Below are 18,834 nucleotides of genomic sequence, written 5' to 3'. Positions count from 1 at the left end.
AGCTTAGAATAATAGCTCCTGCAGTCCGTGGAGCACTGGTCATCACTGACCTATTGTCTTTGGAGGATATATCTGTTAGAGTCACTCTTAGTCCAAAGTTCACTGTTTCAGCAGAAATCACCGTTCGTGGCAACTTAAAAGCAAGCATTAATTCATATAGCCAAGTATCAAATCATACACTGTCAAAGCAGAAAGTTTACACCAACAGATCTATTAGTCTAATGTCAGTTGTAGACAAGTTACTAGAATATTTAATGAGGTTCTCTGCAGTATTGAGTTCAAAACTGGGATTGATAGATTTTACTAGGCAAGGTTATTGAAGGTTATAGAGCAAAGATGGATAATGGAGTTAAGATAAAGTTCTGTCATAAGCTAATTGAATGGTAGGCTAGGCTCAAGGGGCTGAGCCTAGCCTACCATCACGTTCCTGTGTTCCTGAACTATTAATTCTTGGAAATTGCATTATGATATTAAAAAGAACCTAGGGTGAAGAGACAAAACTAGAGTGTAGGACAATAGAACTGGGAATAGCAGAGAAGTCAATTAAATCCAGAATAGTGATTTTAAAGTCCTGTATGTTGTGTGAAAAAAGGGTGACTGAGGAAGGTGAAGAGTTATTGAGTTTTCTGGTCCAAGGGGAGAATGGATTAGACTGGGTAATGATACCTTCATGTTAGCTCCAGGAGGAAAATGCAAAGAAATTCAGATTTTGACAAGTAAGGAATCTTGATTGACAGATTTTGATAAGGTAGGGTATTGTAGCTAGTGTTGGCAGGAAGGCTTCTTTATTAGGAGGAGGAAGCACTGACTTGGTAAGAGATTTGCCCATCCAGTGTTACACAAGGCAATCATTATGTAAAAAATCAAGTGAACCGCCTGAATACTTTGTTACCCAAGAATGATGTATGATGTTGAAAGCCTTCAAAGGGAGCGAAACTGTCAATGACGTAATAGTGAGGTTTTTCTCAACTGAAACCGTTTAGAAAATCATCTTTCCAGAAGAAATTTTCTTCAGTTCCATTCTCTGCCACTAGTTTACTTTGGCATATTTAGAAATATCTCCAGGTGTAGCACTTACCCAGTGATCTACTGCCACCTGGTGTCATAAGATAGAATCTATACCAATAACAGCAGAGTGCATTTATGTAGCGCCTTCAATGTAGAAAATGGCATTCATGGGAGCAATTCTAACATCAAAAATAACCACTATGCCACATGAATACATATTAAGGCAGGTAACCAAAAGTTTGGTGAATTAGGTAGGAGAAAGAAGAAATCAAAGGTTTTAGGGAGGCAGCCTCAGAACCTAAGGACGAATTATGGCTGTCAACGGTGGAACAGTGAAAATGAAGGATGTGCAAGAGGTGAAGATTGGTGAAATACAAAAATCTCAGTGGGTTGACGAGCTGGAGGAGGTCACGGGGTAGGATGGGCCAAGGCCATGGAGAGATTGGAAATCATGTGATGCTCTTGTAATAATAATTGCTTATTGTCACAAGTAGGTTTCAATGATGTTACTGTGAAAAGTTGCACTAAATGTTCATTCTCTTGATAACTTGCCTATGATTCAGGTGGAGTTTGAGGGAGGTTCTCAGTTGACCTTGAAAAGAGAAGATCTTTTCACACTGGATGAGGAGCTACCCAAGCGTGTGAAAGCAAGGCTGGTGAGTTTGTAGCATATATTACCCATCATATAGCTATCTACTGTTAATTATCATTCAATTGCCCACGCACCTCTGATACATGTTGCATTATCAAAGTCTAGGCCAACAATTTTAAGTGACATGGAGTTTATAACATCCAGCTCAAACTGCAATGGACTTTTGTTCCTCGGTATTGCTAATAAGATTCCAGCACTGATACCTGGAAGAGCTACACGAGTGACCCGTGTGATACTGGTGCCAGAAACCGCCCATTTAAGGTGGGAGTCAGTTCACAATTGGAGGTCGGATTCAAGTTCCTTTCCCAAATAGGGGTCCAGTGCCACATGGTTTCAGCTGGCGGGTCCTCTGGAGACCTGAGATTGATTTGCTTCCCACCAATCCAGGCACCTCCATAATAAAGGGCACACAATATGATAACCACCCAAGAACTCAATTTCAATGGCACACAGTAAAATAAAGAATGGCTAGTATTTATGTAGCAGTTTTCACAACCTCCAGACATCACAAAATATTTTACAATCAGCAAAATACTTTAGAGGCATAATTGTTTTTGTAGGAAATGCAGCAACCAATTTGTACATGATAAGAGCCCACAAAAGGCAATGTGATAATGATGAGATCATGTTTCTTTTAATGGTTTTTGGTTACGAGCTAATTATTATCCAGAACACCAAGAGGAACTCCCCTGCTCCTCTTCAAATATTATCATAGGATCTTTTACATCTACATCCAACTGTGTATTCCTGCCTTCAGTACTATAGAAAAGTGCCAGCATGGCATATGGACACCAGTCTCCAGAGTGGAATTTGAACCCACTACCTTTTAATCCAAAGAGGATCTGACTTGGAAATATGGCTCTTTATAAAAATTAAAATTGCACTCCCTCAATGGCCTACTGTACAATGCTAATGTGGAATGAAGCTCTAGACACCAGAGATTGCAGTTTGATTACTGTTTGGTTATCAGGGACTGCAGCATTGGCATTACAATTGGTTACGCTGTGGATAGGGAAAGGCATACTACAATGATAATTCTGCTATTCAGTGTCCTGTGCTGAAACTGTTGTGGTTCTAATGCCTTTTTGTAAGTGAAATAGGCTGCTGATACTCTTGATCCAAGCTAATAAAAATGGCCGGTTTGACTCTGGGCAGAGGATTCCCGGAGCCTACTGAACTCTATGCAGCTGATGAAAGTCCACACCTTGAGGGGGAGAAAGGGGAAGAATTAAAATAGCGATTAATTATCACCATCCAGCCATTAACAAAAAAATAATTGACCTCCAGTGCTTCCACACAGCACTGAAGTCAATTCACAGTGCAAGCAGTACAGTTCCACTTGTAAGTGGGGCAGGTGGCAGAGTGTGATATTTAATCATTGGCAATCTGAGGTTTAAGAAGCTGATGATACTTATTTTTTAGGGGGTGAAATGGCAAAACGTACGCATGTTGCTGTTTGTAAGGTATTCTGGGATAGTTGGCCTCCGCTGCCCTGAGCAGTTTTAAAAAATTCCGTGCACATGAAATTGCTTCTGAGGATCAATGTAACACAGAAGCTGCATTCTTATTGTTCATGCTGTGCTACACATTTTTATCAAACAAATATCATACCTTTAAGTGTCTCACTGGAACAAGATGTAGCTTTACACAAATAGGGGGGAAACTTACCCTGAACTTCAATTTCACTAGATGCAAGCAATTTTGAGGTAAAATAGTGTTTTACTGTAAATAATGACCAGAGGGAATGTTACCACTTTGCTTACTGTGGTGAAGTTTTGAAAAAGCCATTGTAAGACAGGAGGAACTTGAAACAACAACAACACAGTATCTCAAATGTAGGCCTAAACCTACAAATAATGATAAATACCCGAGATCAGCTTTGGCGAGACATTGGTCCAATTTCCAGGCTTGACTCACCTTACAAGAGCTGGAACTCAATTTGCTTCTCTCATTGGGGCCTAATCACTCAACCAAGACTGGATTGTCTAATCTTGCTCATTTTAGCTTTAATTTGTACTATTCTGGCATATCTCATTTAATACAGCTCAATACACTTCAGTGGTTTATCTGTTATCAGTCTTTGATAAATCTCAATCCGTTGCGGCTTGGGTTAAACCAATCTACTTGCCACACATGTCGGACTGAGACTTGTAGAAGGTGTCTAATTAAACATAGACATAGATTAGTTAGTTAGTTACTGAGTGTGGGTGAACCTAAATCAGTCTAATATGAAATTTGACCTTCAGAAAAAAATCATTTTTCCTGATCATAGTACATTTGGTTCAAGCAACTGTGTATCAGAATAAATCTTAGTTTACAAGTGTGGTGTCTAACTGGCCTTCAGGTTAGATTTCCGGAAAGGAAATAACCACAGCAGGCAACCTGATAATTTTTTTGCTCATATTATTGGATTGGGGAAACATAAGTCTGCCAGTGTACAAACAGATAAGATGGATGAGGCTGCTCAATTATGAAACCTCTTTTATGAGCAGAGTATCAGGCACAGGCACTAAACTCTGCAGCAGAGAATTCAATTTGTCAAAATGTTTGCTGAGTTTCCAAACATACCGCGTTCAGTGTATCAGGGTTCAAAGAGGAAAGTCCTGAGATGGAGATAACTTCTTATGGTTTTAAAGAGACAGTTTATCAGATTAAGATATATTCTCATGGGTTTCAAGAGAGATATGCTCTATTGCAAGTAATTTCTCAGATATCGGGTATTTTGGCAACCTGATCCAAATTCGTGTCTACTGGTTGGGAAGAGTAATTGCAAACATTTCAGTTTTGCAGAAAATGAGAGTTTCAAAGCGAATGAGTCACAACTGCAGAGAGATCTGTGGTTGGATTCTCCTTTTTGGAGATGAAGTCCCCACGCCGGCGCGGAAAGGGTGGTCTTCTACGCCAGGAAAACTGGCGTCAAAAGGCCACCGATTCCCTGCTTTGCAGGGGGCTAGCAGGGCGGCAACGTAGAGCTCGCAGCTCTAGCTGCAGATACGGCCCCCAGCACGTTCGGTTCAGAGGCTGCGCATGCACATGGCGGCTGCCTGCAGCAGGCTTGGATTGCCAAACTAGTGCCCCCATCGGCCACTCGTGCCCCAGACCGCCCACCCACAGAGCCCCCAGCCCCGAATGAAGCCCCCCCCCCTACCCGCGGATCGGCCCTCCCCAACTGTGGCGGCCCCAAACTGAGTCCGCAGCCGCCTCCCGAGGTTCCCGAACGGCTGGGACCATGAGAGTCCCACGCCGTAGGGAATTCGGCATTCGGGGACGGAGCATCACAGGGCGGGCCTCAGGCAATGGCCTGTGGCGGTGGGTAATCGGTGCGTCGGGGGCGGAGAATTCAAAAACCGGCGCTGCTCCCAATTTCGGCGCCAAAATGGATTCTCCGCCCCGTCACCGAACGCGATTTCGCCGTCGGGGAGCAGAGAATCCAGTCCCTGAGCTGGAATGTCTGATGTATGCGTTCCTTATTCATCATTTATATGTTCATGAATGGGTCAGCTGAAAGAATCATACAAATCAGTATTCCAGATAAAAGCTTTGAAATATATGTATACTTAACTGCAGGTCTCTTTTTGGTTTCTCATATTTTATAACTTCCATTTATCGAACATCTTTCACAGCCTCTGAACGACCCACATAGGTTTGCTTCCAGTTAAGTGCTTCTGAAATGTATTCATTGTCGGCTTATGACCAGTGATCCCCCGAATCTATGCCATCTCATTATTGGAAGCTGGCAGAAAAGGCTAGGTGTTTCTCTTTGTTAAATTGCAGTAATCTGGTGGTAGTGGCCTGTTATAGATCAGCCCTTGTTCAACCTTTAGAAATCTACTTGCCTCTTGAGACAAAGCAAATGACCAAGTAAATGCTGGTTTAGCACACTGGGCTAAATCGCTGGCTTTTAAAAGCAGACCAAGGCAGGCCAGCAGCACGGTTCAATTCCCATACCAGCCTCCCCGAACAGGCGCCGGAATGTGGCGACTAGGGGCTTTTCACAGTAACTTAATTTGAAGCCTACTTGTGACAATAAGCCATTTTCATTTTCATTTCATTTCATTTCATGCGTAATTAGCCAAATAGGAAAGAAGGAAGGAGTCCAGGTGCTTCACTTGCACTTCATGTTGCAATCTTACAGAATGGAAGGACATATTTTAATCCTTCGCTCCCCTCGGTTGTATTTCTGAGCAGTGTTGCACGGGTAGCACCAAACAACTTGGACAAGAGGTGAAACCCGATGTGGCAGTCACGATTATGCTGTTTTATAAAATTCACCTAATTGGTCACAATGCCAGAAACAATTAGCTGTGCTACATCGACCAAAGGAGACAAACTATGAAACAAAGAGAGTGAGAAGAACACCGCATTAATCCAGTGATGCCACCTGACTACTGATTGCTGACCCTCCAATTGCTCCAATGTAGTGTCAGCATATATACAGACTTGTCACTTACTGTATTCATACCATTCCATCTGTCCTCTTGTGGTTATCTGATGCACCCAATTCTCCTTGCTCACCTTCAATTCCAATAAATAAACTACATTATCAGTAGTTTATGAAGGAATACACATGGGTAACATAACTTATTAATAAATTGAGATTGCAAATAATACCGACACACAGTTTGGTGTAAACCACCGTCGCTTGGTTTTACTTCCTGTACAAATTAAAGGTTTGCGCTCCCCCATGTTGCTGTGACTGAATAGATCACAGTATTTTACAGACCAGGTATTCCCAAGGTTACAGACCCAATGAGTTTTCCTGACCCCTGAGGCAACCATATGGGTTCTGTAATAGGTCCTTATGTCTCAGAGCTCCCTGTACAAAGACCCAGTGAGAATCCCTAATTCTATTCACTGTCATCAATACTTCTTTCTTGCAGTTGATGCTCAGGCTCAGTTGCATTCCCTTCACCATGAGCTGCAATCAAATGGTCTACTGAATCTCAAAACACACATGCACACAACCACGTGCACACTGACTATTTGGTCACCCAAAAGAAGCGTGCGCACTTTCACTCTCTGACATGAAGAATGGCCATGTAAAGAAGGCACGTTGGGGAAGATGATGCTGCATCTTGACCTCTTGAGTGCTGAAGTATTGCATTTCCTCTTGATACTGATCCTCACTTAAATCACCAAAACACATCCACTTTGTGGCCTTGGGTTTGTTTGGGGGATAAATTCTGATTTCTCTGCAACAGGAAATTGAATGTTGAAGAATAAAGGGCGCAGAAGACTTGATTAAATTTATGTCACTCAGGTAGCATGAAGTATGAGCACCGACTTGATGGTCCAAATGGATTGTTTCTGTTTTAGAATATTCTGTGATTGATTGTGTCTTTTTTAGAATCACTTTATTTAACTAGATACAATCGGCTGTCCCTCCGTATATGAACTGAATTTGGGCATCTCTAAACTAGGATATTGCCTTAGTTTCAATCATTATTTCAACTAAATACAGCCTCTATGGGAGCTTCTCCCTGCAGCCTCAAACATGTCCTCTGCATGGTAATTCAACTGAAATTGTAATAGAGGAGGCTCCGTTGATAACATTCAATTCAAGTGAAGAGTTACATCCTTTTACTTTAATCCTGACCTTTAACACCTGTGATATAGATTTGTATAAATTGTTATTTGTTAAACTGATCTAAATTTCAAAGGTAGGAAATCACCGGGGTGGGATGCATCTTTAAGCCTTCCACTGACGAAGTGCTGTCTTGATTTTGCTGTGAAACCTTTGATCTACGTCGTCCGCTCACTATCCTGTTTGTTTCACAGTCACCACTGATGAGCTCGCAACACAAGGATTATATCTCAGGAGAGGACTTCAAGGAGCTGAAGAAGGCTCGGCCATCGAACTCCAAGTTTCTAGAAGATTACAGCCAGAAAGATTACACCCAGAACCCTGAATATTTTACATTTATGGAAAACCTCTTTCATTCATCGTACCAGCAGGGATATATTAATTAGGGAAATGCAATTCTGTGTTTTGGGGGGTGGGGGTTTGTTGTTTTAGGTTTTTCAATGGAAAAAATGAAATGCTTTTGTGCTTAGTGAATGGATTCAATTTAAACAAAAAAATGTTATTGAAAAGACCCTACAGTAAATGCTGTGAGCCATCTTCTGCGAAGGTGCTAAACAAATTTAGAATTGAACTACTGAATCTGCCTTGAAGTTTCGACCACATCTCTTGTACATAGAAAAAAAAACTTGTTTGTGAGGTCTTTTTTTGTGTGAAAATCTTGGGCTTAAGAAGGAGAGAACAGAGTTCAGCGTTTTTCTAGCTTTCATGTGCATCTCCCTGGCATATTTGAACCAAAGCAATATTTGCAATTGTTGTAGGGTGCGGTAGTATTAACATGAAGGAAACCAATGTCACTTCTCTGTTTTGTCTGCAGCAAGACCATTTTTTTCATCTTCAGGTGTACAGTATTTTTTTTATTGTTGAGAGGCTTTGGTGGATTTTGAAATTTTTTCAAACATAAATATAAAGGCTGCATTCCCAAAAATGGTTTAAATTTTTCACTGAAGGCAAAAAGAAAATCCCTGTTCTTAAAACCTCGGATGTGGCTGAGCATAATGATGCATCGAGTCCCAGCTTGGGACCAACTGTTATGTTAACTTTTCGCTCAGTGGAATTTATAATGTGCATAGTTTTTGAGTGGCAACACACAGAAGGTGGTTTCTTTCCTCTTAAAATGTTTTCGAACCTTTAATTTTTTTTTGCTGTTTTTGAAATGTGTGTGGTGAGTCCTGATTTAAAATGGGGCTGAAAAAATGCTATGGAGGTGGGGGCAGATGAATTTAGAAAGAAATCGATCACGCCTCGTGATCTGTGGAGTCAGTTAATCCCAGGACAAGTCTTGATGAAGTCTCTACTGTTGGGTTACGGGTTTGGGGGTGGTGGGGGGAGGAGAGTCCGTACTTCTTTGTGCCGTCTTAATTTTTTTTCAGTGCTTCAAAACTTGTTCTATTTAAGGCCTGATTCACTATTGATTGCAATTGATGCTAAATTAAACGCATTGGAATTGTAAAAGATTACCACAAAGCATAATTAGTAATCATCCATAGAGTGGGGGTGGTAGGAAACCTGTGTGTGCAACATAGTTCCCCCAGGTCAATAGTTTTCAGTCAGTTTTCAGTCCTTAATATCCTTTGAATTGTCAGAAGCTCAAAACAAAACCTTGACTTGTTCATCATTGGCCAAAACAAGCACGTATTTCACTTTCTAATTAGTTCTGTTGAGCCACTTTTTCTATAAACCATTGATTTATTTGGTAACCTCAAAAAAGATGCATGTTTTGTTCATTAGAAAACAATGTGCTTATTTGTACATATTTAAATGTAATCTTTGTATAGTTTTCTTTGTATAGTTTTCTTTTCTGCCCAATTTGATATTTTTCATCTGCATAAGCACTGAAGCAGATCGGAATTATTGCATTTGGCTGTGAATGATATCTCCTCATGGCTGGGACATGCAACTCCGCGGCTCCCATAAGAGAGTTGGAGTAGGTTGAAGTTAAGCTGCCCTCCTTCATCCATTTGTGAGTTTGCTCCTACCTTATCTGTGCCATCAAATAGAGGAAAGTGTTGTAGAAAATCCAGACCTTTGTGGCTTAATTAGCAAAACAAATGACAAAACCATGAGAGGAACAAAACCTTTCAATTATTTTGACTTTGCATTCAATCGTGTAGCAGCACGCGTTTAGAACTTGCCAGGTCTCATAATTAAGTTGTTTATTTTTTTTTGTTGTTGGAGGGATTGGGACCCCTCAGAGCATTTGTATGTGTGTGTGTGTGGGGGGGGGGGGGGGGGGGGGGGGCAAGGGAAAGGGGGGCTTGTGGTGCAGGTAGGGTGGATTGAAACCTGATGAGAGCAAGAAATAAATTAAAATGTAGAAGATGATTGTCATCAACAGTGAAACATTGATAAATTATGTACAAAATGCATCATGCCACTGTATTAAATACTTTAAATTATTTCTGTAAAATATCAGAAGGCATAAAAACTCTCACTCTTCAGAAGTTATTTGCAGCCTTTTGCTTATTAGGACCAAGGTGGCTAAGTATAGTAGCTGTGTGTCGAATGCAGTCGTAAATATGTTGTTTTCCACATAGATGGTGAGTGGAGGCTATTTTTTGTAATTCTAAGTGACTAAACTGCAAACTGTTCCCTTAAACAGGTACTGTAGAATGTGGTGACCTTGTTTCAGCATCACAAGCCATAACATTTACATCATTTTAAAAAGAAATACCTAACTCATAAACCAAAATCCACCAAATAAACCTGTACTGCTTCATAACATTGTCAGACTCAGATAAACATTAGTTTTGCCTTGTAGACAGAATGTCCTTAACTGTGTCTCATTCGAATCCAGTAAGGAAGGTTCAAATTCATAATTCTGTTGCAAATCTAATTCTTTGATGGCTTGAGTTTTCAGAGCTCAGTTTCATTAACCCACGTCCTTCATTAACTGCAAAACATTTCTCCGTGACTTGTGATGTGTTTAGGTCAGTTGAATCATTAACACTCATGTTTATTGCAAATTGATCTTGCAAACTAATGAGGGCCAAACAATGAATGGGAACCATAGTAGCCTCTTCAGTTTAGTGGCACTGCTTTGAGTCCAGTTGCAATACTAGAGTAAATCACCAGAATATTGCATATCCTCTCAGTACAGTTCTACTTATTTTGCACAATGGTAAGATAAACATTCACTATTGCAAGTTGTATAAAGACACTTGCTGTGCTGTCACTTTGGGTACACGTCACTGCAAGTTGAAGTTTGGGGACTGTCTCCTTTTCAACTGGCATCAAGAAATAGGAACTGAATGTCTTAAAGGGAAAGAGCCATGAAGAGCCCAAAACATGTCAAAGGGAGATTTAATGGGGACATCACCTATTCTGATAGAGTTTAATGGTTGCATGTATAGTGTGTATGTGTAAAATTATACTGTAGTACCAGACCTTGCTGTGAGTTGTGGAGGAAGCTTCTCTTGCTGAGGATGAGAATGGGCAACGGTCCAGTACAGTTCTTTTTTTCTTTCCCAGACACTGCAGATGGTCCAGTGCACTCAGCTGGTTTGCTAAGGCAAGGATCTTCCAGGCTTTATTGTAATTAGTTTTTAACTAAGTCTCGCCTTGTTCTGGGACTATTCCAGTTTGAGCAGTTGTACTGGCATTGATTCTGGGGACCCATCCAGAGAGTAAGGAGTTCAAAGACCTGCAGTCAAAGTGAAAACCCAAGGCTATGTATTCTCGGGATGTGGCAATGCATGGTCTTCACAGCAACGTTTGACACTGATGTACTGGGAATTTTGAAACACTAACCTGACTGGCCTGGTGCTCAGAACAACTGGCAGACAGAAATTGGTGATGCCCAAGAATAGAATTCCCCAGTGCTCTGCTCGCATAGTTTTTTAATGAATGGTCTCATAGGTGGAATATAAATCAAAACTATAGTTTTCATCAGTTGCCAGTGATCCATAAACTGCATCTTTGTCGGTACCAAACTCCTAAAATGGGCAGCAAAATACAGAGAGTTTGAGATTAGAAACATAAAATGCTGGAATTCTCGGCATGTCAAGAAGCATCTGCTGAAAAACAGAGTTGCCATTTTAGGTTGATGATGACCGTTCATCAGAACAGAATTGTAATGCTCTGATGAAGGCTCATCATTGACCAGAAGCGTTAACTCTGTCTTTTCTCCACAGATGCTGCCAAACCTGCTGGGTACACCATGCACTCTCTGTTTCCATTTCCAACATTTGCAGTATTCTGTTTTTGTACAGTTTGGATTTTTTGTCACTGGTACCAGGGACCGTGGAATATCTCCTATCTGTGATATTTTTGAGTAGTATTGATTAGTCTGTGACTATGATGGCAATTCTGTTTCCCCGCCCAGCGAACGTTTTTCCTTAATATTTATATTGCGTCAGTGAATTTAACATTACAATGGAATGTTTTCTGGCATTTGATTAAAACGCTTTTGATTAAAAACAAGTTGCTTGCATTACCTGTGAATTTATTACAATTGTGAATTTTAGCAAGAGAACGGAGGAACTGGTTTGCTTCATTCACTGTTCGCGAATACTGTACATTTTTTATAAATTTGTAACTGTATGATTTAAAGGAATTAGATTTGTTAAGTTTCAATGTCTCGTGCTTATGTTTTCTTATTGTTTTGCTCTGGGTTGATAAAAATAAAAGTGAAATGGCATTGCAGATCGAGTGTCCCACTGCAGTCTCTAACATGAGTTTTTAGACAATTAATTTTTCAGGTGTTGTATCCAGCAAATTTTCAGTAGGAACTTTTGATATTCTCTACCACCAGCTGTATGTTTAAGCACATGCTATTGAATAGCTGTCTTTACGCATGCTAACTTATAGCTGTAGTGGTTAAGAAAGACAAGGTCAGTAAGTGATTGTGAGATAAACAGTGTCCAAAAGCCGCACTGGGAACATGGGAGAAGGATAGTTTTCCTTAAAATATTTTTATTCGGCAGATTTTCACCATTTTAACAATACAAAAATAACCCCAACCAAACCCCAAAAAACTCGACTTCCCCTCCCCCCCAACATCTCAACAATCAACAGTAACTAACTCCTGAAAGTGCACAATAAACAAACCCCAACAATTGTAGAACCCCTCGTTCTCACCCCACAGCTAGAACTTCACCTCCTTGAGGGTCAAAAACTCCCAAGTCCCCCATGCCATGCCGAGGCACAAGGTAGAGAAAATGACCGCCACCCCAACAAGATCGGCCTACGAGCGATAAGCTCCCCTGCACCAAACTATATTTCTCTCCCAGCTCCTCTAAACTCGTGAATCGTCCCCCAAGGAACAAATCCTTCATTTCCTTAATCCCCTTCTCGTCCCATATCCGATATATCGCTTCCATCCTCCCTGGCTCAAACCCATGATACCCCCTGATCGGCAACCCCCCCGACCGGCCCACAGCTGAAAGTGCTGCCTACATTTCCTCCAAATCTTCAATGTGGTCACCACCACTGGATTCACCGAGTGCTTTCCTGGGGCCATCGGGAGCAGTGCCGTTGCCAGCGCCCGCAACCCTGACTTCCTTCAAGAGCCCGCCTCCATTTGTACCCACAGAGTCCCCCTCTCCCCTTTCTCCAGCCCCGTACATTCTCTGTATTCGGTGCCCAATAATAATACAGCAAGTTTGGGAGGCTTAACCGCCCCCCACCGCCTGCCATCCCCACTGCAATACCACCCTCCTAATACTGGCCACCCGCCAAATGAACAAGGAGATCAACTTGTCCACCCCTCTGAAGAATAAAAAGACTGGTGGCAGACATTGAACTAAACACAGGAATCGTGGCAAAACATTAATTTTAAATGCCTGCACCCAGCCTGCCAACGACAAAGGGAGATTGTCCCACATCGACAAATCAGTCTTCACCCTCCCCATCATGCTAATGAAATTAAACTTCCGAAGCCCTGCCCAATCTTGGGCCACCTGTGACCCCAAATACCTCAAGTGGGTTGCCGCCAAGTGGAATGACAGCCCCCCCACCCCTCTCCAAATCCCGGTGGGGGGCCATAAAATACTCGCTTTTTCCTAGATTCAATTTATATCCAGAAAACATCATGAATCCCGGAGCAGTTCCATGAGACACCCCCGACATGCACGTTTCCGAAATATACAATAGCAGATCATCGGCATACAGGGGCACTCTGTTTCCCCCCCCCCGTTATCCCCTTCCATAACACCGAGCTCCTTAGCGCAATGGCCAAGGGCTCTATAGCCGATGCAAACAATAGGAGGGGACATAGGGCACTCCTGTCTCGTACCCCGGTGCAGTGCGAAACACCCCAAATTGATGCTGTTCGTGTGAACGCTTGCCATCGGTTCAGTAACCTCATGTTTGAGAACAACTGCCTTCCTTTCACGAATCCCGTCTGGTCCTCCCAATCACCTTCGGAGACACCCTACTGATCTTGATGCCAACACCTTTGCCAATATCTTGCCGTCTACATTCGGCAGAGATATGGGCCTATACGACTCAGTCCACTGGTTCATGGTCCTTAGGAGCAACAAGATGGAAGCCTGCCCCATCGTCTGCGGCAAGACACCCCTACCCATTGCATCCTCAAACATTCCCACCATCAACAGCACCAGCTTGTCCTTAAATTTCCCATAAATTTCAACTGGGAACCCATTGGGGCTCCAACGCCTTCCGCTGCATCCTCCCAATCACCTCCTTTGCTTCCTGCTCCCCCACCGGCTCCTCAAACCCTGTTCTATCTTCTCCCAACCTCGGATGCTCCAGCCCATCCAGAAAGCCCCTCATCCCCCGCTCCTCTGGTGGCTCCAACCTGTACAGGTCCCTATAAAATTCCTCAAATTATTTATTAATCTGCTGCAGAGCCACCACCAAATTCCCTGTCCTAACCTGTACCTGGACTACCTCCTTCGCCGTGCCTCCCTTGAGCTAGCTGACCAACATAGAACATAGACCAGTACAACACAGCAGTGCACTGCCTTCTCCCCATACTCGTAGACAGCCCCCTTCACCCTTCTCAACTGACGTAACGCTTTTGTCATGGACAATTGGTCGAACCTCTCCTGCAGCTCCTTCCTCTTGGCCAGGAAACCCAGGTCCCTCCCATCCACCTCCAAAATCTTTCAGTTTTTGCTGTACCTCCCTCTCCTCTCTATCCACCTTACCCTTGAACAAGACCACTTCCCCAATCACCACCGCCTTCAGAGCATCCCAGACCACTGACTGCAAGACCTCCCCCATCACATATTCCTCGATCACCTTCCTGATCTTATCACAAGAAGCTCCGGTCTGCTAACAAACCCACATCCATTCTTCACCCTGGCCTCTGGGATACTCCCTTCTCCAAAACCACATCCATCCAGTGCAGAACATGATCCGAAATCGCGATTGCTGAGTACTCAGTCCTCCTAACCCCAGCCAATAGTGCCTTTCCCACCATGAAAAAGTCAATCCTCGAATACACCTTGTGTACTGGAGAGAAAAGCGAATGCTCCAGTTCCCTCGGGTGTAAGAACCTCCACGGGTCCACTCCTCCTCATCTTCCTCATGAGCCCAGCCAATGCCTTTGACCCCCTCCCCCACACACACACACCCTGCCCGACGTACGGCCCTCATTGTTCCGGGTTTCTTATCCTTTAAAATCAGGGAGATGGAAGCCCGCAACAGTGTGGCGGGGAAGACCCCCCTACTCTCGCCTCTTTATACGTCCTCACCAGCAGTAGCCCCAGCTCTGCCCCAAACCTTTTAGAAACCTACATGGAACTCATACGGCATCGGGGCCTTCCCTGACTGCATCGCCCCCAGGTCATCCATCAGCTCCCTTAGCCCAGTCAGAACCCCCAGCCCCTGGACCCGCTCCTCCACCACCTTGGGAAACTCCAACCCATCCAGGAACTGCCACAACCCCTCTTCCCCCATCAGGGGCTCCGACTCATACAGCCTATAAAAGGCCTCAAATGCCCTATTCACCCCCTCCGGGTCCATCACCACCTTACCCCCCTCAACACTCACCCTACCAATCTCCTTCACCACTGCCTGTTTCCCCACCTGATGGGCCAGCATCCTACCCGTTTTCTTCCCAAACTCATACTCTTCCACTCTGGCCCTCCGCAACTGCCCCATTGCCTTCCCCGTGGGCACTAATCCAAATTCCATCTGGAGACTGTCTCTCCCTTAACAACCCCTCCTCCGGCGCCACTGAGTACCTCCGGTCCACCCTCAGAATCTCATCTACCAGCCTCGCTCTCTCCATGACAAAAAGATCGATTCAGGAATACACCCGGTGCACGTGGGAGAAGTATGGAAACTCCTTCGACCCTGGCCTCCGAAACCTCCACCTCACATGTGCCCCATGAACCCTCTCAATGCCCTAGCTACCACTGATACCCTTAACGACTTAGGGCTTGACCGGTCCAGACCCAGGTCCAGGACCGTATTAAAATCCACCCCCCTAATCAATGGTGCATATCAAAGTCCGGAATGCTTCACAACCCGCCTCATAAAATTCACATCATCCCAATTTGGGGCATAAACATTTACTAGGACTACTGGAACACCTCCAACTTCCCACTGATTATCACATACTTACTCCCCGGATCGGCCACCGTGCACCCTACCTCTCACACCACCCTCTTGTTAACCAACATCCCCTCATCTGCATATCCAGCCCCGAATGGGACACCTGACCCCGCATCCCTTCCGGATTCCCCAAATTCAAGGTGGGTGTCCTGAAAAAACACAACGTCCACCTTCAGACTCCTCAAATGCGTGAACACATGCAAACGTTTAACTGGCTCATTCAACCCTTGCACATTCCACGTGACCAGCCTGATCGCGCCCTGCCCCCCTCCCCTGCCAATAAGCTTGACTACTTTTTGAGCCGGCCACGTAACGCACTCCTCCAGGCCCGCCTTCGGATGTCTGTCGCCACCTCTCCCTTACCAACTGCACTACACCTATGTCAACAACCCTCCACCACCCCCCCACCCTCGAACAAAAAAATCAAACCCTTCCACCTCCCCCCCCCCCCCCCCCCCCCCGTGCCTTTCTTCTGGCACCCCCACTTCACTCCAGTTAAATAGCCCATCCTGCTAGGATGGTGGCCCCCACTCAAGGTCTCTGACTTCCCCTCACCCCTCCAGTCCAGCCCAACCCCGGCAAACGAAAGGAAACAAAAGGCACACCCACCATCACCACTCCCCCTGTCAAAATCCACCCAAACTGCCCACCCCATACGCTTTACAATGAACACATCACCTCTCCAAAGTTCATTGCCCTCACACTCCTCCCAGTCCATGGTCCCTCATAAAGTCCATCACCTCCACTGGCGAGTCAAAATAACATTTCCTGTTTCTGATGTGTCACCCACAAGAGGGCAAGGTACAAAACCCCAAATTTTGCCCCCTTAAAAAGGGCAGCTTATACCCAATTGAACCTGGCTCTCGTCTTTGCCAACTCCGCACGTAGGTTCTGGTAGACCTGCAGCTCACTCCCAAGGTGCATTTCGTGGTCTGCCTCACCCATTTCAGAATTTTCTCCTTGTCGAAAATCGATGCAGCCTCACCACCATTGCCCGAGGTGGTTCGCCCACCTGCGGTCTTCTCCTCAGCGCCTTGTGCGCCCGATCCACCTCGAGGGACCAGTCGAAGGCCTCCTCCCCATCAACCCCTCCAGCATGCTCCACTTGCTCGATGCCCTCAGGCATCTTGACATTCCTCAGATTCTGTCTCCTGGAGCGGTTTTCATGGTCCTCCACTTCCTCTCTTAGAATTTTCTGGTTGTACAGCACCATCCCCAACTCCATCTCCAGCTAGGCCAGCCGCTTCTCATGCTCCCAAACCACCTCCTGCGCCTTCTGGATCGCCAGGCCCTGAGCCTCCTGCCTCCGCTCCACTCGCTCAATAGCAGCTCTGCATGGCTTCACCACCTTGGCCAAATCCTCCAAAGCCTCTTTCCTCTGCTGCTGGAATTTGTTTTTCCAAAACTCCACCAGCTGCTCTGCCGACCACTGGGCGGGCAGCGCTGCCCCCTTGCCCTCTGCCATCCTCACCTGTGGGGCATCACGAAAACTTATTTGATCCAGCTGCTCGCTCTTTCTCGTAGCACTTCTCATCCGCTGATCCATACACCAGCCTCACCAGAGGAGTATCACCTTCCCTGGGCGCTCACACACCTTTTGCCCTCAAAAGAAACCCCCATGTGGGTGGGGAAGTACTAAAAAAATCCACCTTGAGCGGGAGCCACCAAATGTGCGATCACTCACTTCATAACCACCAAGTCCATCGCTATTCCTTCACTGTTGCTGGGTCAAATTCCTGACAGTCTCTTTACTACTGTGCATGCTCACCACCAACATCTCGAGTGCAATTGGGTATGGACAATAAATGCTGACTTTGCCAGCAATATTCACATCCCAAAAATTAATTTTCAAAAAACTAGCCCGACATGCCCTAGAGTTTCGAAGAACAAGAGATTATCTCATTGAAACATAAACTCCCCAGGTGCTTGATGCTGGAAAAATGTTTCTCTTGGCTGTAGATCAAGAACTAGGGGTCACAATCGCAGGATAAGGAGTTGGCCATGATGATTGAGAAAAGCAGATTTTTCTTCACTTGAAATGTTGTGAACGTTTGCAGTTCTCTAGCCCAGAGAGCCGTAGATGCTCAGTAATTGAGTCTACTCATATCTGAAAACACAAAGAGAACTAAGGAAAATGGAGATAGTTCAGGAAGGTATATTTGAGACATGCTTTTGCTGAATGGTAGAGCAACCTTGAGGGACTGAAAGGCCTATTCTTGCTCCTATTTCTATTTTTACGTTTGTGAAATTCAAGAGAGCAAACAATGATTTTTTTAAAGAAAACAGACGAGGTTAAGTAGTAATCTCCAAAGATTTACCCTGTTCATGGGTATTTGGACCATACATTCTTGCAATTAAATACCTTCCCTGAGCGCTCACACACCCTGTTCACAGGTATTTGGACCTTAAATACTTACAATTAAACACACGGAGAGAGGCAACATGGAAAACACAGTCACACAAAGTTGCCGATTTCATAGTAAAGGTGGCAAAATCAATTAATCTTAAACAGCTGGTTTGTTTTTTACCAGGATAAATGTCTGACATTTAAAAACTGACCTTTAGCAGGGGAAAAAAAAGTGAAAAGCCGAGGTGAACGCTGTGATGTGTATGTCTGATCTTCATTATGGTAGTGAATACAAAATAAAAGAACAAAGACATGCCAAGCATTTAAAAGTCATGGACTGAAATGGATCAACTTACAAAGAAATAGCTGCCATTAATGTAATGCTTTCATACCTATTGATAGTGCCAAATCGCTTCATTGAGAATGACACTCTTGAAGTGTTGTCACTGTTATAATGTTAGAAACACTGTGGCCGATTTGACCACAGCAAGATCCCACAAAAAGCAGTGACATTGAACCATAGAATTCCTACAATGCAGAAGGAGGCCATTCAGCCCATCGGTCTGCACCAACCCTCTGAAAGAGCACCCTACCTAGGCCTGTTCCCTTGCCCTATCCACATAATCTAACCTGGATGCAAAGGGCCAATTTTTTGTTTCTAGCGTGGCCAACCCACCTAACCCACACATCGTTGGACTGTGGGAGGACACCGGAGCACCC

The 18,834-nt window shown here is 44.2% G+C and overlaps 1 protein-coding gene across 3 annotated transcripts in view; it reads left to right on the top strand.

Annotated features, from left to right (window-relative positions):
- kdm4b (lysine (K)-specific demethylase 4B) overlaps nt 1-9,452 on the top strand; it is a 1,116,292-nt gene extending 1,106,840 nt beyond the window's left edge. For all 3 annotated transcript variants that reach the window (XM_072482756.1, XM_072482755.1, XM_072482757.1), the window contains 2 exons: nt 1,572-1,664; nt 7,439-9,452. In XM_072482756.1, the coding sequence (XP_072338857.1) occupies nt 1,572-1,664; nt 7,439-7,630 (285 nt within the window). In that variant the 3' untranslated portion in view covers nt 7,631-9,452. The remainder of the gene's footprint in view (nt 1-1,571; nt 1,665-7,438) is intronic.
- The last annotated feature ends 9,382 nt before the right edge of the window (nt 9,453-18,834 follow it).

This window comes from Scyliorhinus torazame, chromosome 18 (assembly GCF_047496885.1).
Source record: "Scyliorhinus torazame isolate Kashiwa2021f chromosome 18, sScyTor2.1, whole genome shotgun sequence".
NCBI classification, from domain to species: Eukaryota; Metazoa; Chordata; class Chondrichthyes; order Carcharhiniformes; family Scyliorhinidae; genus Scyliorhinus; species Scyliorhinus torazame.
This window is presented reverse-complemented; position numbering and strand designations above follow the sequence as displayed.